Source organism: Siphateles boraxobius, unplaced genomic scaffold (assembly GCF_051911475.1).
Source record: "Siphateles boraxobius isolate OS27281-9 unplaced genomic scaffold, OSU_SipBor_1 16, whole genome shotgun sequence".
Lineage (NCBI taxonomy): Eukaryota > Metazoa > Chordata > Actinopteri > Cypriniformes > Leuciscidae > Siphateles > Siphateles boraxobius.
In genome coordinates, this window is record NW_027508766.1 from 8,245,721 (window position 1) to 8,272,893 (window position 27,173).

Sequence of the window (27,173 nt, forward strand, 5' to 3'; positions counted from 1 at the left end):
CCAGGATCAAAATGATGGTTTAAATGTAAACCTTCTTATTTTTAAACAGTTTAAAGTTTGGTGCAACATAAGTATTAGATAAACCTTTATTTAATCTAGATATAACCTTAATCCATCTTGGTGCAACCCATTATTAATGTCTAATTACATTCAAGCAGCGGGAAGGGCTGGGCAATATATTGTGCATTTGCAATATGTTTGTGATTTATCACTTACATAAATGTAAAATTACTAAAAGCAATATTGTGACCATTACTATCACTTTTTATTATTTATTTGTTTATCATAATGAATTGATATATAGATGCATATAATTATTACTTCTTTTGTTGAAAAAATTGTAAAACAGATCTTGACTAAGCCATCTTACAGTATATATATATATATATATATATATATATATATATATACACACACACACACACATACATACATACATATACAGTTGCAATTGTAAATAATTCACCCCCCATTGCAAATCAGTTTTTTTGGCAAAATTTACAGACTTTCAGCTGTTTGCAATTAACCAATGAAACAAAAGAAATTGAAATAGCTCAACACAAATGTTTCAAGTGGTTTCCCCAAATTCAACAGAAAATGCAACTTTTAATGACTTCTGCAATCTCAAAATTATTCAACCCCTTCATGGCAAGCATCTTTAGTACTATGTAGAACATCCTTTTGCTGTTATGACCTGCTGCAAACAAGATGCATAACCAGACACCAGCTTCCGGCAGCGTGTCTGAGGAATCTTATTCTTAGCCCATTCCCCATAAGCAATGGCCTCCAATTCAGTAATATTCTTGGGTTTGCGTGCTGCAACTGCCTTCTTCAAATCCCACCATAGATTTTCTATGGGGTTTAAGTTAGGTGACTGATGGCCACTGTATAATCTTTCGGGACTTTTTCTGAAACCAAGCCTTGGTGGAATTTGAGGTATGCTTAGGATCATTGTCCTGTTGGAAGGTCCAAGGACGACCAACATTCAGCTTCCTTACTGACGACATGACGTTTTCTCCTAGGACTCCCTGATACTTCAATAAAACCATTTTGCCTTCCACAGGTTTCCAGTGCTAGTGGATGCAAAGCAGCCCCAGAGCATCACAAGCCCCACCACGGCATGCTGAACTGTAGACAATGTTCTATTCAGCATATGCTTCATTTTTCTTCTTCCAGACATACCGCTGATCCATAGGCCCGAAATGTTCCAGTTTTGTTTCATCGCTCCAAATAACAGAATCCCAAAACTTTTGTGGCTAATTTGTATGATTTTGAGCAAATTGGAGCCAAGTTTTCTTGTGTTTTTGGGTTAGTAGTGATTTACGTCATGGAGTTCTGGCATGTGTTTTGTACAGATGCAGCTGAAACCTCAGTGCGTGTTACCACCAAGTCTTGCTGAAGGTCTTTTGCAGTCACTCGAGGGTTTTTCTGAACCTGCCTCAGAAATCTGGTTGCAGCCGTTGATAGCTTCATTTTTTATGCCCCATCCAGGTAGTTTAACCACTGTTCCTTTAACATTGAATATGCAAACTATGCTTCCAACTGTGTCTCTAGGAATATTTAGTGCCTTCGCTATCTTTTTGTATCCAGTTCCTTGTTTGTGAAGGGCGACGAAATCTTCTCTTAACTTTTTGGACCATTCTTTTGACTTAGCCATATTTCTAACTTGCAGTCAAACGTGAAGCTCAGCAAACCTAGCCAGTTCAGATATTTCGTTTTCTAGCTCAAGCACACCTGGTGCAACTAATGAAGCCCTTGATTAGTTGCATCAGGTGTTAGGGCTGGGTATTGGTAGGAATTTCACAATTCAATTCGATTTTGATTCTTGAGGCTTTGATTCGATTCGATATTGATTTATTAGCTTCAATATCGATTCAATAATTAGTAAATACACAAGTAATTCAGTACCTGAGTATATTTTTAAATAATGTGTGCAGTATTACCAATGTTTAAGAACAAATTGACCCCAACATGTTTCCTGTCATGGTTTATTTAGCAGAACAAACTATACAATATTGTACATGTGTTGAATACGAACCACAACTGTAACAAACAGGTGCTTTATTAACACCTCTAAAGTGCATGTAACTTTAATAGAAAGTATATGTCTTTCTTCCTATACATTCAAGTTATAAAAGAAATGTAATCAGAAACACAAAATGTGTATACTCATAAAAAAAAAAGCGCTTCGTGAGGCACACGCGCGCACATTTGCACACACGCAAGGACTCTTGCTCTCTTCCTCTCTGTCGTGCGCGCTATGCGGTTTGGAGCTCGCGAGCTCTAGATTTCGGGAGATTTGAACTAATTTGCGTACATCAGGGAGCCGCTATCAATATGCGGGAGACTCCCGGAGACTTATTGTTGTTCTTATTATCATTTAGGGGGGCTTAGGAACATGTTGGGGTAGCTTCAGCCCCTCTAAAATAGGCCTAACGACGTCCCTGGTTGGTGGTGCAGGCTTGAACGGAGTGCAGCTACTGTCCGTCATCTTGCTGTTTTGGTAAAGCGCGTCTTGTACAACGCTGAACGCTCTCACTAGAGTGTTGCCCACAGCGCCGCCACTGGCCGGTGGGCTGAATCGATTCATAGGATTTGATGAATTGATATTGAATTGAGAAACAATTAATTGCAATGCATTGATAAATTGATATTTTTACCCAGCCCTATCAGGTGTGCTTGAGATAACACCTTTTTTGCAGATTTGTGCTGTTGTGAGGGATTCTATTCAAGGAGCTGAATAATTTTGAAACTGCAGAGGTCACTAAAAATTGCATTTTCAGTTAAATGTGGAGAAACCACTTGAAACATCTGTTGTTGTTGAGATATTTTAATTACTTTTGTTTGATTTGTTCATTGCAAACAGCTGAAAGTCTGTACATTTTGTCAATTTGCAATGGGGGATGAATAATTTCGATTGCAACTGTATATATTTATTTATTAGGAATACAAGATATACACTACATTATCAAAAAGGCTAGGAGTATAGAGACATCATTTTTTCTATATAGCCCAGCCCTAGTGTGAATTAACAGAACTTATATTCAATGTACAAGGTAGTAAAACCTTGGGGTAACATACTCAAATGGCCATGCAAAATACAAAAAAATTTAATAATATCAGGAATTAATTGCAAGACATTTTAAATGCAACCATTGTGCAGACTCATACAGCCCACTAAGTTGTGTAAACTCAAGGCCTGGACTTGCCACCCCATCACCTAAAACTGTAAGTTATAGGTTGAGGAAAGACACTTTAAAACGATCTCCCTCCATGGCTGTGAAAATAAAAGGAGAATAAACTCATGCTGCAGAAAGAGAGGGAGAGTTTTTGTCGATTTAATGTTTCAGGTAGAAGCCGTCCCTCTGTACTGAACTACAACCAGCTTCCCATGTAAACATCAAAACTTTTTTTCAGAGCTGAAAAAAATTCTGCATGTGGCCTGGTTATTGCAGCAGTACATGATTATGAAAAAAAGCTGATTTCAGTGCAGTCAAAGGTGAACTTCAACTAACACTATGCATCCTCCCCATAGTCGAGCAGTCATCAAACAGGTGGCATATTACAAGCAGTGCAATACAGGGCAGCATGCAGCCACAAATGTGGGTTGGGGAAAACATTTGTCACACACTCAATCTCAAATGACTCCATTATACAGGTGTAATGCCCTGTGAAAATGGCATCAGGTAATGGCTGGTCTAGTATCTCTGATGTTCTAGATATATGTTCATCTGAAATGCTGTGATCAGTAACCATATTGCTACATACTGACATTTCATTTTCAGAGTACTCAGACTGAACGTCTGTTCACACAACAAACATTTTCTGAAAGAACAGCTGTTAATGTGTCTTTTATGGAACCTAGTTGCCACAGAATAAAACATTTTAAAAGATAACTGCGTCTTTTTTCTCAGAATTGCGAGATATAAACTCGAATTTATGAGAAAGTCAGAATTGCGAGTTTAGAAAAAAGGTTATTGCAATTCTGAATTTATTTCTCGCAATTGCGACTTTATATCTAATAATTCGGAGGGAAAAAGTCAGATTTGTGAGTTAAAAAGTCACAATTACCCTTTTTATTTTTATTCTGTGGCGAAAACAAGCTTCCATAGTCTATTCACATGCCGTCAATGTGACATTTTTTTCTTTTCTTATTTTACAGAGGTGTTCTAATTACTTATTCCATTATACTTCGAAGAAAACAGGCCAACTAATTAGATTTGTGCTTTTGGTCACATGTTCAGAGGATTTTGCTAAGCAACAGTAAATAGCAGAATGAAAAAACGGAATGGTCTCTCTTGTCTCTGTAATCTTGTATTTGGTGGTGATTAACACCATAGAAAATACAAAAATTCAAACAGCTGTTTGACAACATGTAAATGTTTTACTTCCTTTCTTCTTTATTGTAAGTTGGTATCAAAAACAAAAAGCAATGAAATGCTCTGTGTCCTGGAGTAACCAGGTTATTTCTGCTTTTCTACTGTTAGTGAGTGACTCTGCATATTCATTCAGCCCGTCTGCATTATTTTTTTTAAATAATAATGTCCTCTGATGTCCACTTATAATGTTATCAAGATGTTTATATAAAAAAAATCCTAATTTAGAAGTAATAAGCTATTCCCTATCCCTATGTTTTTGACCCTCTCTTTCAAACACTGTTTTGATGGGTGTGCCACATTCAAGACTAAACGCCCACTGCTATGAATGGGTAACATTTTTGCATTTAACATTAAAATAATTTATATTAAATAACATAATTAATACATGCCTGCCATTACACGTGCGTGATAAATATATCAATATATATAGTTGAAACATTGGCAAACAATGTGAAACCTTTATGTGTATTACAAAAACTTTATTTGCTAAAACCAATACTTATAAAGCAAAATTGTTGAGTTACCATAGTTGAGAGGATAACTTCGTTCTATGTCCGTCGTTCTTAAAGGCTATCATCTTTCATGATAAATTAGCAGTGTAATGTTTTAAATAAAATGAAACATGTTGTAATGTCTTACTGATGACAAAACAGAAGATGCCGCTCACTTGTGTTTGTGTCTCTCTTGCATTTACTACATGACATCCGTGAATTGGTGGCAATGATGTAGAAGTAGGCATTGATTTACTTCGGCAGATGTGGCCTTTTGCTACACTATTATGTCATAATGTGAAAAATTTAACAATTAGTCATTAGAGCAGCCTCGCTTCAATAAAAGCTGTTTTTGGACTAATAGGGAAGTTTTTGAGTTTTGAAACTTACAGGATATTTTTCCATAGTACAATGACCCTGGGTGGGCCTGTTTTGAATATGTCAAAATATCAAGGAAAATTTGATTCATCAATTCATGACCCCTTTAATGCAAATTGACAAATTGCATGCAAAACCAGTAACAAATTTTCATGCAAAACATTTTTGTTGGTGTGAACAGGCCTTGATATGCAAGTGGAAAAGGTAATTATTATGAAGTTTAGATGATTTTGGAGTCTAAGTGGAGTTATCTCAGAATCAGCGATCATTAGGAGGACAGACATGCAAATAAAAAACTGTTAATAACAATGGAGTGTTGTAGCATTCACAGTCAACAGGGGGAGCCGTGCTGTAAAAAGCATTCAAATGAAGGCTGTGTGCACTGAACCCGACTAAAACAACTAAAACAAACTGAATCACTCATGGTGTGCTCATGGGGAACCACAGCATAAACTCAAAGGGAGGAAATCGGGAAACCACAGCATAAACTCAAAGGGAGGAAATCATGCAACACAGTTAAAATGAAAGTAGGTCAAGACTTAAAACATGTCCTTGGATTAAAGAAGACTTTTTCGTCTTTTCAGGTGTGTTTTTCTTGTTAAGGAAACAAAATAATCTATCAACTGGGTATATCCATGTCGCTGCTAACATGTAATGGGAACTGATTTATTATCGAAACAGACAGGAGGATATTGCAGAGGACTGTAAGGTCAATGGATATGTAGGTCCATTAGTTTAACAGATGCAAGACCTCCATTTACAAAACACACTAGACAAACTTTTCAAAATGTGTCTAGAATTAGAGGGGGTAACGTAGACTAACCATGTTCCGTACACAACGTCTAGATAATACATAAACTATATATGCGTGTTATCATCATTTGTCCCTCTTTTATCTCTGAACAAGAAAGAGAACCCCCCGCCGTTTGTTCCAGAGAGATTTTAGTAAGTTTGCTAGGTGCGCTCATTGCTCCTGCAAACGGAGGGTGGGCAAGCTACAGCCCAGATATAAGCTTTAGGTGGGGAGACAACTACAGCGGTGAAAATTTACATTTCAATTGGATTAATGCTTCTCACAGTACTAAAGTCTTCATGAAATGATTATTATATTATCACAAATCATTGAATATATTACCTTTTGTTGAATAACAATTTTTAAACGTCTCGCACTGAGACAGGCAGCAGAGAGGCAGCGTGCAGTGATGATTATATCTATAATATTTTAACATTTAAAATTGTCATTCTTTAATAAATCAACAATATATATATATATATATATATATATATATATATATATATATATATATATATATATATATATATATATATATATATATATTACTATATTATATCACAAATTATCATTTTAAAGCGAATTTTTGCAGTTGAAATCAAGGTAAGCGCTCCATACGGAACACCGTTAAAGTCTGTGAGCATCCAAACCTAGGCGGAGGAGGTACTTTACCCCTGGTCTAAAACAACGAATATATCCTCCAATGGGATTTTCCCCAGAGAATGAGCACTCACACAAGCTTGTCTGACTGAGTGGCGGCCGTTGACGTGCGGTGAAAGGCGTAAAGTGTACGGAACATGGTTAGCCTACGTTATAACAAAGCAGGGCTAACCAGTGATTACATACTAATTCTAATTAAATAACCTTCACTCTTATGTTACAAGGGAAAAATGTAATCATACAGTCTCTCTATAGAGAGACCTTGAGCTCAAATCTCTATAAATACTGAATTGTGGAATGTCTTGTTTAAGTTCCTCATCCAATCACCTGTGACCATCAGAGAAAAATGTTCTGTAATCTGCCTCTTTCTGTTACAATGCTCTCATTGTTCACTTCAACACCAGACTAAGTTATCACAGAGAGAAAATAACAGCTGAAGAAAAAAAAATTAGGCTTTGAAACTGAATTAAAGATTTTGCAGTACAGGTATTGCCACCTGCTCAGTTGTAACCGTAGTGGAAACGAGTATTTCCTCTATGAAGTTGGGTTTTCAAAAAAAACAGAGAAGTGTTCATGAGGGTAAACATGTGACTTCAGTTAAGCACTGCACGTTTTGGCACACAGACAACAGAGAACAAAAAGAGAAATAAAAGAACAAAATAAATCAGCATTCCTTTGGTCTGCTTGAGAAAAGCTTTTAGGTGCTTTTAAAAAGAAAACCATTACAAACATGTACACTATAACAACATGAAGGTCACAGAACGTGGCAACATACAGGCTCTGTTCTAAAACCTTGTGGTCGGCATTTTAAGACATCATGGATGCATTCCCGACATGAAGGTTTCAAAATATGAGAAGATTATAGAGCCCGACCGATTTATCGGTCTTCCGAATTTATCGGCCGTTATGAGCCTGTCGCAGATATATCGGTATCGGTATATGACGCAGATATGCCGCCAATATAATTTTTTTTTTACAGAACATAACGTGGATAAAATGCTTGTAATCATCCTGTCTAATCAACATCTTGATATGCCACACCTGTGAGGTGGATGGATTATCTCGGCAAAGGAGAAGTGCTCACTAACAGATTTAGACAGATTTCAGACAACATTTGAGAGAAATAGGCCTTTTGTGTACAAATAAAAAGTCTTAGATCTTTGAGTTCATGAAAAATGGGGGCAAAAACAAGTGTTGCGTTTATAATTTGTTCAGTATAGTTTGGTTACAGCTCAAATGTATCGCTCTCATTCTATCATTCACCCTGCCTTCATTACATATCTTTGTCACACAAGCGTTTGATCACCACATTTGAGTGATCATTGCAAAACATGTGTTTATATATATATATATATATATATATTCTGTTTATGTAGACTGTGTATTCTATATACAGTACCAGTCAAAAGTCACACGAATGAGAAAGTGTCTCCAAACTTTTGACTGGTACTGTACTATAATATAAACATAAATAATATTGCTACAGTATTATAATATACACATAAATAATATCGGCCGATATATTGATATCAGGCTTTTTTTACTCCCCAATATCAGTATCGGCCCCCAAAAATCCATATCGGTCAGGCTCTAGAAGATTAGGCACCTCTTTTGTAAAGAAAGTCAATTTCATGCTCTACTCAGATGAGCCTTTTTGTAAAGAAATAAGTCATTCTCTACTCAGATGAGCCCAGTGGACAAAAAAAAAAGAAAGAAAGAAGAAAAAACATCCAAGATGGCAGATGATACAAAAGAAATGTCTAGTATTTCATAACATTTTTAGTTAAGGGGTCAAGACATGGATTTACATTTGAAAAAAAAAATATATATTTTTCGTTGTCGGGAGTAGCGCGTGGAGTATTTCAGAAATGGAACGGCAACTTTATACTGTATCCAGTGTGTAGTGATTATGATGGATTCAGTGATTATAATGGGTTCTGTTTGCTTTTGACACTTAAGACTGTTAGTACATATAGAAGTGCAAGTTGTTAAGTGACTGAATGCCAGTTCGCAGAGCCAATAGTGCGATGCAAATATGCAAATGTATTTGCCCATGTGACATCACAGATCCTATTGAACTATTTTTGGAGCTTGGTTAGATAAATGCTTTGTTTATAATGAGGAGACGTGTTAAGCTTAGGGGTTGAACGATGACAGATTTTTTTTTACGTCGACATTTATGTGATTAAAGTTGTCAACCTAAACCTGAGACTCAAAGGCGGGTTGCGCGATCTGCACTGATGTGCGAGTTACTGTCTGTATGTGTATACGTTACAATGCGGCAGTCCATTAGTTTAGAACGGTGATTAACTTACGTTTACAATAAGCTGTTTAAAACATGCATTCACCCGATCAGTTTTGAGCATCCAGATGGTAAAATCAAACAGGTCTCTTGGAGCGTTCACAGAGTATGCTTTTGTCATTTTCACTGTTGGAAACTGAGCATAAAACTTCAAAGTTTTCATATCCTGTTGCGTCCTCTATAGGCCATGATCAGCGACTAGTCGACGTCAAGCTTAAAGCACAATGGCAGAGCATTTAAGTCAACTAGTCTTTGCATACCCTAGTAAAATTATGAAGCTATGATATAAAAACCTATTATACGTTAAAAGAGAAAAAAGGATGTGAACAGCTTCGAGTAGAACCATAAGGTAATTACGACACGAGTAGCGTATGACATGCCAATTTAAAACTCTGTTAAAATCAATTGTAAGTCAAGTTTCCCATGCACTTTGCACTAGTCACTCACTGTTTCGATTAGGTTTCTGCCTATATACTGCCTATGAAAGCAGTATAAAGCAAGATATCTCACTGGGTTTTGAAACAGAGCCATTGATTTTTCTACTAAACAGATAAAATTAATTCACAGCATAATGAGGGGAGTAAATTAAGTATCATCAGTAAATTAAGCAAATCTCTGATTGACCGAACAACAGTTCATCATGTTGAGCACAAATCAGTGACCTTCAGTCTGATGAGAGATTGACTAAGAGTAGCACCATTCATCCCTGAGGGGGGTCAAATTTACGGACCAGAAATGGCAGCAATGGAATGAAAGGAAATGATGATAAAGAGGTGTTGGCTCTGAAACCAGTCTGGCAAACCTGAAAGAGTCATTTGGAGCTAAGGTTAGTTGAGGTAAGGTGGTTTACCTGTGCCACACCTGTGACAGTAATAGCTACCCCCTCCGCTGTCTCTACATCCTCACACTTGGGTTGCAGGGTCATAATCTCAAGGGTTATCCTGTGGAAAACGCAAAAAAGGAAACAAAACAAAAAAGTTGGCTATGAACTACGGGAAGAATGTCAAGCGGTGTGAAAACAGGAAGAAGGTGGGGTTAAAGGAAGACGTGAGGGTAAACAACACAAAATGAATCTGGGGGGTGAAAATACAAAGACCCAACCACTTGGTCAGCACAAATCAGGTGTTTTGACCATGGGCTGTAATGGAATTGTCTGGATTCAGATTCCCAGCAACTCAAAGATTATTTCCCGAACCCACAATATTCCCAAAAGCCCATCTGATCCATCCATCGTCATCCATTACAGACCCAACAGTCAGAACACGCTGACGTGAGCCATTAGTTACATGAGCCACGAGCGCGCCGCCTAGCCAAACATCAGACAAGGATAGTGAGAGATGACTGGCTCTCCTACACTGCAGAGGAAAACCAACACAAGAGTGTGGAAGAGAGCATGTGTATGCGTGAGATGCAGGAAATGGAACCAGGCCACTGCCCTTCATACCCTGATCACCTAGAATATTTCTCATTGTCTCATTTGGTTTGCTTGTTTCATTCAGTGCGATTACCTGAGCGACCCCTGTCACCTCCAAGGGGACACCCTCCGAAGTTTCGATATTCTCACAGCGACAGAGGATGGTCATTATCTCCAGAGAAAGTCTACGTGGGAAGATGGGGAGAGGAGGAAGAGGAGGCAGGACAGCACAATATTGTCAGTGTGTTAACATGTGGGGGGGTTGGGGGGAGGTCAGTGTTCAAGGTTAGGGAGGATGGGTTCTGGTGTTGATTGCAGTTGACCATCAGGGAGACCAGCTGTCTGCGGCAGATGGAGAGATCTTCTGTATCATGTCATTTATCTTTGAAATCTCATCACTGACACTGGCTGTCTTATTCTGTATCTCTCCATTATGATGAGCCTTTGCACTACCTGTTCGTGTCCCTAGACCACTCATTTAAACATCTACGACAAAGCAATATATATTTCTTTATGGTGTTCTTGCTAAAGGTGGATTTGGATTAAAGGCTGAACGATAATATTTAAAATGATCCAAAATTTCTCAACATTAAAATTGCAAGTATTTATTTAGTTGATTTTTTTTTAAAAAGGGTTTGATTTTATTATAATTTTAACAGAATTCACAATAAAATACAAAGTTCATCTCATATTCTTTATGTAGGTTATGATAAGATAACTGTGGATTTCCACCTTCTGAACTCTAAGGCCCCCATTGTGTGTGTATATATATATATATACACATAAATAATTACTATTAAAAAGAACTCTTACTATAACTATTTTGAAATGTAAATTTATACACAAAGCGTGTACCACAACAATGATCCAATATTAATCACTGAAGCTGCAGGTTTACAATGTTTCACATAACTGAGTCCTGCAGTTCAGCACAAGCTAACTGACTGAGGTGGAAAGAAGGTACCAGCTGGCATACTATTCTAGTGGATTGTTGGGCTAATATAGATCACCCCTAATATAGCCAAAAACCATTTAACAGGGAACAGTTCCTAGTGTAAGAGACCATAGTCTAAGATTCATCTACAGTTAATGTAGTTAATCAAGTTAATGTACCAGTGAGAGTGTTCATGTGCAGCGAGTGTGGACCTCTCCTCAATGGCCCTTTTCTGTGTACTTCAAACTAATTTATTCAGCTGTTTTTGTCTCTTTGAAAAACGGTAGAACGGTAGATCTTTAACTGGATTAAAATGTCTGAATGGGTAACATGCACAGGCATATGCAGTAGGATCCCTCAACTGAATGTTTATTTCCGCTATTTTGATGCCGCAAGCCCTACATCTCTCTCAATCTTTTAAAATTAGATCAATGTAGCTTTCAGAGCTTCCAGCAAACTAGATTACTCTGTTCTTCATCAGGAAAGGGGGGAGGGCAAGAGATATCCCACCCAGCCATGCTTTATTTCTAAGCTATGCACTCAACTGAACAACTGCTGTGACCACTAAATGCAGGAACCCTTTATAAATACACATTACATTTTTTTTAACATTACATTCAAGTAACATTTTTCTTTTTCTGACATTTCATCTTCCTTATAATTGATCCATTGTTCCATTGACTCTAATATAAAAAAATATGAAATATAAATCTTCCTTTTAGCTGTAACATTTAAAAATCATAGCAGCATTTCCAAAATAGACCTCCTTCAAGGACAGCAAGCCAAGTTAGTTTACTATTAACCTTTAAGGCTGAATGGGCAGGCGAACTAGTGAATCTAGATTTCAATCCTTCTGCTGTGCAGACTGGAAATGTGATAAAAGTCTTGTGATCTGTATTTCCACAGAGTTGATATAGCTTAATAATCTTATGATCCCCAGCAAAGAGATACCAGAAACAGATCAAACGGTCAGACACACACGGGTGAGTCCAGCGTGTAAAGGCAGGTTAGCTCGGCAAACACTTAAAAGAAATGAACAGGAGAGGAACATCAGAGAATAGGCAGGCTGGTTATTACAGATTGCACATGCATAATCCCAAAGTCAATAACGATTAAAAGAGGGAACAAAAATTGGAAACAAACAAATTAGTTCTCACATTTCTTTCATACATATAACGTGTGTTGTCCTCTTGCTAATGTTCTGATAGCTACAAGCACTGTGTATATTACACAATAAGCAAAGCTCACACTGAATAACTAGGGCCCTATAATTTCCGCGATCACGGAATCACAGAATTGGCAAATTAACGCGGAATCTAGTGTTAACACGGAATTTTGCGGAATTTTACATATTTGGAATGAAATTCTGTTTTTGTGTCGGAGAAGAACGTATGTCTAGGGAAAATGCAGACCGGGGGAAGCAAATCTGGGCGACACAACCCCTCCCATCATTTCAGCTCCCCCTCAAAACAATGAAAGCATGGCGAAGTGGCTCTCCGCAACTCTGCTTTTGTCGGCTCAACGCTAAGCCCTCAGTACCGAGCCGAGCAGTTCCCACGTGACTTTTATGTGTCAGGTGAACTCTTGTTTTGCAAGTTGTCAACATTCCATTGACTGGAAGCGCAAAAGTACATGCACTGACCACCTGTTATCTAAAAGTCATGTGAAGAACAAGGAGAAGTACAATGATAACGCTAGCAAGGCCACCACGTCCCTACAGACGTGCATAACTGCTGCTGCATTCAAGTCTTCGGACTCAAGAAAAGAGTTTGTTGAGGATTTTGTCGCGATGTGTGCTAAGGCTGAGGTCATTGTAATTTTATGTGTGTATTTTATTTTAATCATTAACATTAAAAGCACACTCTTTTTACGACTAAAATAACAGTAAAGGGTAAAAAAAAAAACCTGAATTCCCAAAAATTAAAACGGAAAAAAAGGATTTAGCAAAAATTAAAACGGAAAAAACGGAATTTGGGAAAAAATTAAATGGAATTTGGGGAAAAATTAAACTGATTAAATAGGGCCCTAAATGACATACAGTATACGGGCTTTTCACACTGTGCTTAACCCTGGGTTATCATATTTAGTTTACAACTTTTAGGGAAAAATCTAAATGTCAAACAGTGACAGGAAAAAGTAATAAAAAAATGTATCCTGGTCTAAAAATGTATATTCAGTAATAAATTTGATGTGCAGGAGTGGGACAAGCTGTTATTTAAACAGTTCATCCAATCAGTGATATTAATACCGTAAATATGCAAATAAGAAAAGTTAACCCAGGGTTAAACTCTCAAAAACCTGAATGAACAGGAATAATTCCTAACCAAGGGCAAAGAATAAACTGTATGATACATAAAAAATGATAACCCAGGTTTCCTATAACCCAGATTTAAGAAAGTTAAATGTGAAAAACCCTATATATTTTAGCACAACTGTAGTTCCGTTCTACAGATTTCGTAAAGACTACAGTACTATGCATTTATCAGCAGAGGCTACACCACTAATGATTATCTATTCGTAACCATTGAAGCAGAACTTCACTCTACACTCTAGTATTGTTAACTCTGTTTATTTTTCCAAACACTGGCCCTGGATACTGAGGCTTTAATGAAGTGAGTTCATTTAAATGGAGGGGGTTGAGTTCTTGTGATGTTTGTGTATAATGTTTGTTAGCTGCCTGGGTTGATGACTTCATCTCTGAACACACACTTGATATCACATCACAGACTGGTAGTTTTACCATGCAGTGTGATACCAGCTACCTGAGATATTTCCTTTCTGGCTAGGAAACTAGTTATTTTAGTTACTTCAATGATTTATACAGAATACATTAATTTGACAGTGTTAAATGTGAAAAACAACAGGCACAGATGTGTGCGCTCCAGAGTTTCTTTACAGTGGACATATTATATTCACAAGAGGTTATAATAGTCTAGCCAGAGAAACGTGAGCATGCTATAACATGTCTCTATAATGGTCCTAATTCCCACTCAAGGGGAACTGAAAGGTACATAAATGGAGAATAGTGTCATTCAGTCAGCGGTAGAATGATTGTTCATATTGTGAGCCGATAAACACATAAAAAGAAGGAGTGCATGTTATGAATGGACATTCTTACTTCTGTATGTCAGTGATAAGCCACCATGCCCAGGCCCAGCCTCCCACTGTATATTGCTTGTCATCAGAGCCACAGCAGCCACCTGAGAAAATAAACACAGGCATATTTAGTACAAATGCACATTGCACATTTATCCCACTTTCAAACGCACATGCGTTTGATGTAATCATTTGTAATATTCTAGCATGGCAATCTAACATGAAAGTGAATACTTTGTTAATGCAATTTCATTTCAAATTGTATTCAAATGAGAACCATATCTTTCCATTATAAAAAGGTAAATCATTCAGCCCATTTCACAAGCTGTCAGTCAATCACCACTTTCAAGAACAAATGTTATAAATCCCATACAAGCCTCACCAAACTTTTTTTTACAAACTTAACAACAACTTCATAATTAAAACAACTAAAGATGAATATCACTGGAAAGCCCATACTCACAGTTACAGTCTAACCAAACTACTATGCTGGGTAAATGTTTACAGAAATCAGCTCAAGTCAATAATCACCAAGACTAGCTGTTCCAAACAAAACATTTTGTGCACCAGTGCATGGATGGTTCATATCACACAAAGATGTACCAAAAGAAAGAGTATTTAAAACGTTTATGGTTAAAATCATCCCGGTTTCCATGAAAATATTAAGCAGCACAACAGAAATTAGCAAATATTGATAATAATAAGAAAAGTGTCATGATAGGCAAATCAGCATATTAGAACGATTTCTGAAGGTGGCACTAAAGAAAGAAAATATAATATATCTTAAATTATATAATATATAATTTCTTTATGAATAAAGAAAATTCAGCTTTGCATCACAGGAATAAAGAACATTTTAAAATAGATTTTTTTTAAATAGTAATAATATTTCCCAATATTACTGTACTTTTCATAAAATACATACAGCCATGGTGAGCATAAGATTATTTTTTTAAAACAAAAACTCAAACTGACCTCAAACTGTTGAAGGGTAGTGTATATGAACACAGAATAACTACCTTGTTAATAGGATGTGACTAGTTCGTTGAATGTACTATGACTTTTGGCATATGTGATGTGACTTGACTTTTCATGCAAATGCTCATGTTGTGATTTGGCTAACAAACTATGTCTACTAAACAGTAGTTGTGTCTCCACTGTCAGGCCAAAAGCGAGTTTATCTGAGGAAAGGGTCAACACTGGTGGTCATTTCCTATGTTATGCTCATTTTGTGATCTAGCTAGTTTTCAGTCAGCTGGTGAAATGGTGAGGTTGTGTGAAGTTGTTCTATGAAGGTATGTTAAGGGCAGATTTTAGGGTAGTGCTGCGGGGCTACTGGCCCAACAGTGGAAAAGCAGCTTGATTTTGGCCTTGAGGCTCAAGGTCCAAGGCTATTGGTCCCGATTTTGGCCTCGCACTGGCCCGACAATGGAAAAGCGAGTAGTGTTGGGCAAGTTACTCTAAGGGTACATTTGCACGAAAACATTGTACTAAAAACAGAAGTTGTTCCTTTGCTTTTTTTACGTACAGACGACAACGTTGTCAAAATTACCCTCAGCAAAAACGACTAAAAACGCTGTTATGCATGCCAGGCCAATAGTTGGCGATGTCACAAAAACTATGCGCCTATAGACTGAACACGTAATACACATAAATAATCAACATTTTCACAAATTACCCATTGATAGCCGGCTGTTTTAAAAAGCTCCAGTGAGTGTTGTGTGACGGTGCATGTCCACTGGCACGAAGCGAGCGGAGCAGAGCGAGCGTTTTCAATAAATTCCTATGGAAGTTGAGCTTCACGTTTGTGATATGAATTGTGGGATTGACAGCGTACTGGAGAAGCCGCTGAGAGTGCCTGAGCTGCTCAACACTTTCTCCGGCCACTATCAATCCCAGAATGCACAGAGTGAGTGTGAAGCTCAACTTCCATTCAATTAAAAACACTCTTCTCCACGCATGCACAGTTACTCCCAGAGTATACTTAAAGGATGGGCATTTTTGTCAATTTCACATTTCGATCATTGAGAGGTCTCAAAAAACAAGTACTCGAATAAACCCTCTGCTAAAGAAACCTCATCTTGACACATCTACCCTCAGCAATTTTAGAGCTATCTCCAAACTGGCTTTTATTTCAAAGCCCTTAGAGAGAGTTTTGTACTATCAGTTGAATTCCTATTTCAGTATGTCCAATATTTCTGATACTTTTCAGTCCGGTTTTAAATAAATGCACAGTATGGAAAAAGCACTGTTGAAGGTCAGCAATGTTGCAAGTTCTCGATTCGCCCACGGCCCCATGGTGCTTGTTTTGTTAGATTTAAGCGCTGCCTTCGATACAATCAATCATAGTATCTTGTTACATAGTTTGGAAAAGGTGGTGGGTATTCAGGGTGTCGTCTTGCAGTGGTTGGCCTCTTACCTCAAAGAAAGAACCTCCTCAGTGAGCTCTGGGAAGTTTTCTTCTTGTTTAGTTCCACTATTATGCGGTGTGCCCCAAGGGTCCATTCTAGGCCCTCTTCTCTTTTCACTTTATAAGATAACATGGGGTGCCATTTTTAAGAAATATAAGATTTCCTACCATTGCTATGCTGACAATGCACAGTTTTATCTACCAGCTAAAACTGACAGTTTTTATCCTTTGGACATGCTCTGCAACTGTTTTGAGGAGATGAAATGTTGGATGGCTAATAATGTTTTGCAATTATTTTTTTTGCAAATCATTACATTGGTAAAGGGCATTTTCTTTCAGATCAGTATTAAAACGGTTTCTAACTCTGAAAGATTTGGAGACCATAATCCACGCTCTCATAACATCACGTCTGGACTACTGTAATTCCCTATACTGTGACCTGGTTCAAATTGCGATCTCTCGTCTGCAAATTGCCCAAAATGCTACAGCAAGACTTCTTACCGGCACAAAAAAGAGAGCACCAAAATACATGTGACCTTCTGATTCCTTACTCTCCCCAAAGAACACTGTTAATAAGCTTCTCTTAACTGTCCCACGTTTTTGCTGTAAAACTAAGGCTGGTTGAGCCCACTCTTCTGCAGCACTTTGGAACAGTCTGCCCTTAAATGCGAGGTCTGCTCCTTCATTAGCCAGTTTTTAATCGGCTCTTAAATCTTATTTGTTCTCTCTGGCTGTTGATAAGATTATATTAGTTAAAGTTGTTTTTGTTTGTTTGTTTTATGCGTTTATATGCATTATTCCAGGAAATCCCCATTAGCATCCTCTCTCAGAAGGATGCTCAACTGTTGTTATGTTGTGAGTTAGGAGTAAAAGCATGTTAGTAAATGTTGTCTTTTATTGCACAAGAGGATCATAAATGCTTCTCATGTTTGGAATGATGTTTGACATGTTGCTTTTTCAAATGCACATTTGACTCAAACTCAGTGCTTTCAGATGAAGCAGTGTTTACAGATCCGTACATCAATGACAAGCTGACAAGATTTTGTGATTAATTGTGCAGCCTTAAAGCTCCAGTAGGTCACTTTTGTAAAAAAATATTTGTTAAAACTGTCATTATGTCCTGACAGTAGAATATGAGACAAATCATCTGTGAAAAAAATCAAGCTCCTCTGGCTCCTCCCTGTGGTCCTATTGCCATTTGCAGAAATACACCGCTCCCGGTCAGAAACAACCAATCAGAGCCAGGACGAATGTCTTAGCAGTGTCAATCACGCTCGTGTACGCGCTGATCACCCCTCTCTTGCACAGCGCGAACGCGTACCGTAGTTCGTGACTCTCCTGTTCGAACTCGTTCATCCAAATGAACGAATCTTTTTTAGAGTCATCTTGGATGACATGGGGGTGAGTAAATTATCAGCAAAAGTTTTTTTTAAAGTGAACTAATCCTTTAACGTTATCTTACTAGCTATTTATAACTTATAGAAAGAGTGCAACGTTATAAAGTTACATGTATTGCAAAATACACAATGATTTGAGGACCAAGTTTGTAGTCAAAGTATGGGCAGGCCATAGGGGTGATAGTAGAAAAAAAATCCTGAGCCTGAACTTTTTTCCCTGGGACAGATGCGTAATGGCGAGTTTATCCTCCGCTAATTTCTGGCACAAAGTGATGATCGATTGTTCTTCTACTCTTCTTATATTGTTGTCATATATTTTTTCATTATTTTTTGAGAATGCAAGACACACACAAACACATGCCTGTCTTCATAATTCTTGACTTCTAAAGTTTTTTGAATTCGACCCAAATCCTAAATGTCACTTGCACTTTACTGCAATGTATTTTTTTCATGATTAATATTGCATTGCAAAATAATGTGTGCTGGTCAACTAGTCTAAAATTAAGAAACCCCTAGAAAACAGTAAAAAAAAACATTTGTACATTTAAGATAGTTCTTCTTAATTTGTTATTCCAATATCCAAATATGATAGCCTACTTGATAAAAAAAAGGGCTTTTATTTGTGCCGTGCTGTCTTTGCATTTGAACATTGCACGTTTTAAACAGGACACGCATTAGCTGAATAAACGTTAGCCAATACAAACATACTTATAGAAAATAGTTGACAATGAATAGACAAGAGTCCTGTCACATGACCAATAATAGCAAAACGAATCACTTATTCTAAAAAGAATATCAAGTAGCCTATATGTTAGAAGAATCTGACATAGGGCTGTGTTAATAGTATAACTTCCGTCATTTAACGAATTTTAAAAACACGGGATGGATAATAAAAAATGCTTTCTGACATTTTGACAGGAAAAAACCCACAACCAAGAACAAAACGTGACGAGTTCGTCAATTTTCATTTTACAATTATCATCTCTCTCTGTGCGTGCGGTCTGTGTTTGTGAGAGAGAGAGAGAGAGAGAGAGAGAGAGAGAGAGAGAGAGAGAGAGAGAGAGAGAGAGAGAACGCAGCACTGATACAACGGTTTCTTATCCACAAGTAACGCGCTAGTTTTCATACAAAATTATTATGTAACATAATTAGGTACTTTAGTTATTATAACACAATAACGTAACACATGCAGGCTACGTTTCTCAACACTGAGAATGAATAAATAAACGCCTGTTTGCAGACTCGCGCTTATCAGTAAATTAATCCACAAATCACAGCACTTTCATAATCAGTAAGCCATAGCGATTTTAATTTTATTTAGATTTATTGTTCATCAATACTTAAGCTTTTTATAATTTGCATGGCTGTATGATGTCTTCATCTTATCTGAGTGACATGAATGACGGAGTATTTTAAGACAACCCATGCGATTGCGATCAGTCCGTGTGATAATAGAATCCAGATTAAGTTAACTCAATACAATATTTAAACTTTCCACATCCACCTCAGCCCGTTTACCTTCAGGAGTCAGAAGTACTGTGACTACTGAAGCCTACTGTCCTCGCTCATGAACTCAGTCAGAGGCGGCCGCGGGAGTGGAAGAGGATCGAGCGGGATTCTTTATTGCTGTCGATTTTCAGTCTCTGTTTAATGATAGGCCTTACGCATCTGTCAATCATACCCGCTTGCTATTTGGGGAATGAACCCAGCGCTATGATTGGTCGAACTCTGCTTCTTTTGCTGTTGCTTTTTTTTCTTTTTTTTTCGCAGACACGTCTGTACGCCGGAAATCCGGCGTGGCGCCGGAGCGCTATCAGGCCTGAGGCCATAGTCAATGTAAAGCATATTGTTGATGTTTCGTCCCTATTAGTGAATGTTCCATAACTGTTTATAATCCGCCGTCATCGGTGGTCCTGCTTACTAGCCTTCGCGTTCACGGCAGGCTCCGCTGTGGGGGAGGAGCTGTGGAGGGAGGGCTGTAGTGCAGCAGAGAGCAAGGGGGTTGGACCTGTAAGTTGTGCTTGTTAAAATTTTCAGGCTAAGTCAACATTTTCTCAAAACTCCCTACTGCTGCTTTAATTAGTCATCACTGCGCATTTTGGAAGCCATAAGGAGAAACAACTTTAAATAAAACACCTATTCTACTGTTAAAAAATATGAGAACAAAATAGCACTGCTACATTCTATCATCAATGATTTTGAAAAAGACATAGCCTATCTAAAAAGAATATGACCATCTCAAATAACCCATAGTCAATGTTGGGCATTGCATTTGAGCTGAAACTGAAGAGTGAATGAACACCGATCGGTACTGTAGCGCTTTGCGAGCTGGTTAATATAGGCTACTCAACCAAACACGTCCTATATGAGATTAAGCAGATAGACTAATTAAAAAGTAAATCTTACAACTTACATCCTCACAAAAGGGCACGAATGCGCACATGAACTTGACCGTCTTAGTCTGATGTGTAAGGATTCCCTTAACAGTGCGCTGATACGGGCAACTTAAGCACAAAGAATATACAACATTCTAATCTATTACAATCGTGTTCTCATTATAATCCGCTGCACATCTTGTAATAACTGTATTTCATAATCAAAGTGATTCCAGGCATCACTGCCTTTCAAATCCAGTTTCACTTTATTTTGCCGGTATGGAAGGCGTGCTGTCTAAAGCTAACTAATTAGACCTCAGGTACCGCCCAAAATGCCAATAACCAATCAGACAAATAGACAAATATCGTTTCATGATCGATCGTCGCTGTCACGTTCGAGTACTCGAATCCATCCCTACTTTGGCCGTCCACATCCCTGCACTGTCTGCGTGACACAATTTTCGTAATAAGAATCCAGCAAGCAATTGCCGTCATTTCACCGTCTAGCAGGGTCCGAAATTAACTTTTTGGCTCACCTGCCACGGGGACTGGTAGATGAAAAAATCCACCAGCCAAGCATATTTTTTACCGGCCAAAATAATAAACAGCCTTTTTGTGTCACATATACATTCATTTCAGTACATTTAATTGAGATAAGTATTATGTTGAATGAATAAGAGTACATAGAAGTCAAATCAGAGCAACAAATATAAGACATGGAAGATGTGAGCATGGAACTAGTGCTCATAACAGTACATTTGAAGGTTTTGTAAAACTATCAGATACTTTACCGAAAGTAAACATAAAATTATGTTTTAAAATTATATATATACACACACACACATTTAGCTTTTTTGTTTGTTTGCTGCATGGTAAAAAAAAACAGTATATATACCCTGTATTTGTTAAATCATGGGGTGCGTCGACACGCGCAACCACACGCGCCTAAAGACATATTTCGCTGAGCAAGCACAATGAAGCAAGCGAAAAGAAGTAGCTACTGTGTGGGACCATTTCGGCAGAAAGGGCGACGAAGTTACTTGGAAAATATGCTACGCGGTATTATAATAGCAGTAGGCCTAGTGCAAGTACAATGCAATATCACTGGCGAAGCAAACATCCACAAGCAAATGAAAGGCGCTTTCCGAAGTTGGCCACTCTAGCGAGACGTTATCTCTGTATTCCCGGGACATCTGTGCCATCGGAGACCCAGATTCACCCCACATCATGTAGACATATTACTTTTTTAAGTAAAAACTAGACAAGCTGTGGGTTGAGGTAGGCCTGCTATTTTTATTTGACGAAAAAACGTAGTCTGATGAAAAAAAGCGTTTTTTTCAAAGCTTCAAACTGATTCAGTGTTTTCTTTTTGTCATCTTAATTTGTTAATTCTTTAAGTTAAAATAATATATTTAGTGTTGGTCTATTTTGGGTGTGGAGAAGGTTCACACACGCTTCTTGAGGCACACACACACACACACACACAAGGTCTCTCGCTCTCTGCAGTGCGCGCGCTACACGGTTTGGAGCACAGTATGAGCGCGCTCTTTCTTTCTCGCTCGCTCTAGATTCCTGGAGATTTGAACTAATTTGCGGGCATCAGGCAGCCGCTATCAATATGCGGGAGACTCCCGAAACTTCCGCAAGACTTTGGATGTCTGGAACATCCACCCGCCAGTGTGGCGGATAGCCTGTTGAGATTTACTCGCCAAACGGAAAATCTACCCGCATTTGGCGCTTGGCGGGTGCTAATTTCGGACCCTGCCGTCTAGGTTAACTATAGACCCGATATAGTCTGGCTATGAGCAGAGAATGTCTAATATGGGGAGAACGTTCTCTCAGTAAACTTCCAGGTTCTGAACTGGTTGCAGTTCCACTCTGGTTCCACATGAGGGCGCTCACAGGACGAGTGCAGAATGAATGGAGGTCTATGGAGCTATACCCCTCAAAATCCACTTATCTCAGGATATAATTTTTTGTCTAGTAATTTGAATGTTGTATTCGAAAGGAGATGCAAAGAAAATCCTCATTGCTGGGTGTTACATTTTTTAGAGTCACTCATTTGCTTTAAAAAGTCTTTTAAAGGGCATATTGCAGGTCAGAGCACCCAACAGGTCAACGTATAGAAAAATAATGTAGTAAATAGGTTTTCTTCAAAATATACTTGTAAATACACTACATTGGCTTCTGGAGTCGTTTTTGTGAGAAAATTTTACTTCCGCATCTGAAAATGGGCGTGGTGTGCGTGACGTAACGGGAGGGAGAGTGGTCTATTCAAACAACAGGAAAACAATGGATAGCAATGACATTTCGGACGTATGACTTGTATGACGGACCACAGCCATGCAATTTATGAGCCTGCTATGCTGCCAAGAGAGCAGGGAAAGGCCAGGATTAATGTTAGACAGAACAACGGTCAGAGGAGACAAATTGAGTTGTGGTGTGAGGAGAACCATTAGAAAACAGGACAGCTGTCTTGGTGAGAGACCAGTGTTAGCTTACGCGTTCGCTAACGATATAGGCTACACTTTGCTCACAATGTACAATTGTACTTTTAAGATTTAAATGTGGGCACTTTTACTTTAACTCAAGTACATTTCTAATGAAAAAACTGTACTTTTACTTCGTTACGTTGGGCGACATTCCTCTCGTTACTTTATTTTTAATGCAATAGGCCTCCATGTTGTTAAATGCGTAGTTAAGCGCACTGTATCTTTTTTATGGGTATGAGCGATGCTCAATTCACAAATGAATCACTCTTTTGAGTCGATTCTGTTCAAAGACTTCATCAAACAAGTTGGCAGTAGAGGTCTGCGCGGGACACAATTTTCAGACCCGCTCCCGCAGTGTTCAGTCCCGCTCCCGCCCGCTCCCGCAAAGATTTGTCATTTTTAGTACCGCTCCCGCCCGCATCTGTGATATAATGTCCCGCTCCCGCCCGCACTTTCTGTCTGACGAAAGGTCTTGGGGAAAAAAATGCGTGCACACAAAATTCCTTACCAATACTTGGTAACATATTTATTGGTCCCATATTACGAACAGCATAATATTCACAACAGTACTTTATCTGAAGCACTAGAGGCGCTCTGTTCCTCGTCCATGCTGTCTATTTTGAACTTGAACTAGCTTTCGAATTCGAACTCGGAGCAGCGGGAAAGGAATTGTCTCTAAACAAGTGTGCGTGAGATTAGGCCCCGCCCTTCCCGACAACATTCACAAGTTTAGGCTGCTTAAAACGTTTTTATTGCTGCCAATCAGAATCTCCCTCCCAACTACAAATTATGTACGCTACTTTAATCATTTATATATTTTACTTTATACTCATATTTAATTTGCGGGAGTGCAGCGTATCATCCCTCCCGCCCGCACCCGCAAGTGCACCTCATCATCCCGCCCGCTCCCGCAATGACCTTTAAAAATTTGTCCCGCGCCGCACTGTTTTGCGTCGGGACCCGCGGGAGTGCAGACCTCTAGTTGGCAGATCTGTCTAAATCGGTTCGCGAATCAGTTCGAATGATCTGTTCAGTTTCCTGCACGCACTGAATCGCTTTCAATACACACTCGACTCGGAGTCGTAACAGGAAGATTTAAGATCATCAAGAGCGTTGGATGAAATGAGGTAATACATTTTTACAACCAAACAGATTATTATTCCCCGATAACTACAAAGTATGACATTATCCGTTTTTGGACATATACATTAATTAATAGGCTGCATTAAATAAGCTAACATTGTCCACAGTTTATGAAATGAAAACCCGCCATCTCGCGGTAATTTGTGTGTATTGCGCAGTGGCGTGCGAACTCGACTTGAAAAATGCCTTTACCTGCCTTTGGCACAGTTAACCAGTTTTAAACATGCTTGCAGAAATATACATTTGATTACATTTTGGAGAACAGTCAGAAGAAGATCCGTCGCTGTGCATTTGATCGTTGTTTGTGTTCAGATGTTCAGTAGCGGTCATGAGCACAAAGAGTTTTAACTCTTTCTTCTCTGTGTCAGCTGAGGAAAGTCAGTGCTGTGGGGAGGTGGATGCACACTGGCACAAAATATAGCACCGTCCTTTTTTTGTTAGGAAACCTGTGGACTCGATGTCCTGACAGGCAGGAGTTTTTGCAACCTCCACAAACACAATAATTTACCATGACGATGATCAATTAAAATACAAAAATTACCGACCGCACTTACTGAATACCAACCTACTCTGCACTGAGCGGACGCAGAGCACACACACAACTCCCTCTTGTGACGTAAAATGACGCAATGTTGAAAAAAAAGCTTTTTTTACGAGCAGTCAGAGAAACGCTCACTTTATCTACTAAATTGGTTCCCCGTATGTCGTTTTAAAATATTTTAAATCCTGCATTAACTTTTCATATGTTATTTTCATACAAGGTTATATATTAATTTAGTTTTTATTTTCCTGCAATATGCCCTTTAAAATGTCAATGACGTCATACACATCGTTCCACCAGAGATACTGCTTTACGGCAATCCTTCAGTCACTTTGGTGCTTTCACGCTCTGCACTGTCTTTTCTCTTGAGGCATCGACAACACAGCTGACACAGGTAAATACATGTGCTAGAAGAGTTTTTGTTTTGTTGTTTTAAAAGACCACGCTGAAAATACACACACACATTCTGGTCCCGCTTCGGATGCCACGATGCCATCAAGCGGTATCTCTGGTCATAATCAGTCCTTCACTGACAAATCAGCGTTCATTAGCAGAATGCTAGCGTGTAATGTGCAACAACTCAACCTGTAAGAAATCGAAAGGAGATAAGTACTCGTTCTTTCAACTTTCAAGCTATAACCCATTTTGAACTTGCAAAATCTACAATCAAATCTAAGATTTCTCAATGGCAATCGGGTGAAAGAGACAAATTTAGCCGTAGAGCTCCATAGACTCCCATTCATTTTGCACTCAGGGCAATCGACCCCCAGTGGAACTCTGGTGGAACTACAACCAAAATTCGGTACAATAGGAGTGGGCAGGCTTTCTTAAGATGGGCTTTGCTATGAGTAACCCACTTCTAGCCACTTTTCGAGGGTACGCGGACGTCCACACACCCCGTCCGCTTGCAGCCTAATTTTTGGTTCCGGATGGACAGTGCATGTACAATAGTGAATATGCGATTGACTTGAGTGCTTGAAAACAAAATGCACTAGCTGAAAGCGTCTTTCGGCGCTCACGGCCAAAAGAGTATACTTTGAAAGGCTTGCACACTCAACTGTGCCCGAGATGGAGCAGAACACAGAAAATAAAGTAGCCTATACCTGGGCCTTTAGGTTTTTGTTTACAACCTGTTTTGTTCAGCATGTTTGTTCTAACCAATCATAGACATATCTGTTATAGCCAATCATAGACATATCTGTTGATGAGTGCATGTAATGGCCAATCAGATGTGTTTAAGCGTGTTTCAGCACCAGTTCTGTATGCTTGTGAATCCTTTCATTATAACCAACAAATTATTGGTATCAATGATATCAATGAGATTCTTTGCACATCATAGAGATCTTCATTGATTATAACAGGAGTTTTCACAGCTTTGTGTACCTTGTGTTGAAATGGACAGCTTCAGTGATTATAATGGCAGCGATCTTTTGCTCAATTTCTGTATATAATAGATATTTTCATGCTTATAACTACAAATTGCAGAGTTTCTGGATTGACAGCTGTATTTAAATGCATGAGTCCTAGAGTGTAAATGCAAAATAATTGGCATGCCTTTCTTGTTTAATTTTTTATAGATTTCAAATCAGTCACTCGTTAATAAAACAGTCCTAAGCACTTTTTTTATGATCTGTCATGACAGTGGTTATTTTTTGTCAGTTTATTGTCAGTACTGGGCTTGCAGTTCACTGTCTGTGTGGATGGACCACCCAAGACCATTTCTGACTAGGGCTGGGTATCATAACAACATTTTCGATACCGATACCGGTTCCTGAACGATACTTTTTTTCCGATACCAATTTTATCAATATAACATTACCTAAAAAAAAAACTTTTATTTTTTCAGTTTGTTGACTTTTTTACATTCATATTTTGAGTCTGTAAAAAAGCACCAATGCTAAAGTTTTCTATTTTTCCTAATCATTTAACAACATGTATTCTTTACTTTAATGAGCTCATTGTTTCTGCCTTAAATTAATGCATTGTTTAACATTGAAACAGAATGAAAATTAATTGAAATGCATTACACACAGTCACCTCTGATAACAGATCACTCTAAATTGGAATTTAGTCACATGCATTTTCTGTAAAGCTGCTTTGAAACGATATGTATTGTGAAAAATGCTATAAATGTGAATTGAATTAAATATACTGGGGTGCGGGATATATGCCTCGCGCTCAGCACACATGAAGCCGCAAAGCACTGGCAAAAGTAGCCTAATGATTATGGATGTGTCGGGAAACTATAGCAGGGAGATATTTTAATTATTTATTAACAAGTGTTTGTTATAATATTCATTAATATTTGAATTATTAATGAACAAGTGTTCAAGTCCCTCTGAGGTAGACTACCGCGCGGTAGTCTCGC

General features: G+C 38.3%; 1 protein-coding gene across 3 annotated transcripts in view; it reads right to left on the reverse strand.

The window, feature by feature from the left end:
• The window catches only part of LOC143739191 (flotillin-2a), a 39,446-nt gene that overhangs the window by 8,000 nt on the left and 4,273 nt on the right, over positions 1 to 27,173 (reverse strand). Inside the window, exons 2-3 of one of the 3 annotated variants that reach the window (XM_077231475.1) lie at positions 14,470 to 14,551; positions 9,854 to 9,944 (exon numbers count right to left, since the gene is read on the reverse strand). In XM_077231475.1, coding sequence (XP_077087590.1) covers positions 9,854 to 9,944; positions 14,470 to 14,551 — 173 coding nt within the window. Of the gene's footprint in view, positions 1 to 9,853; positions 9,945 to 10,511; positions 10,603 to 14,469; positions 14,552 to 27,173 lie in introns of all 3 variants that reach the window. The other 2 variants (XM_077231476.1, XM_077231477.1) reach the window with 2 other exon arrangements.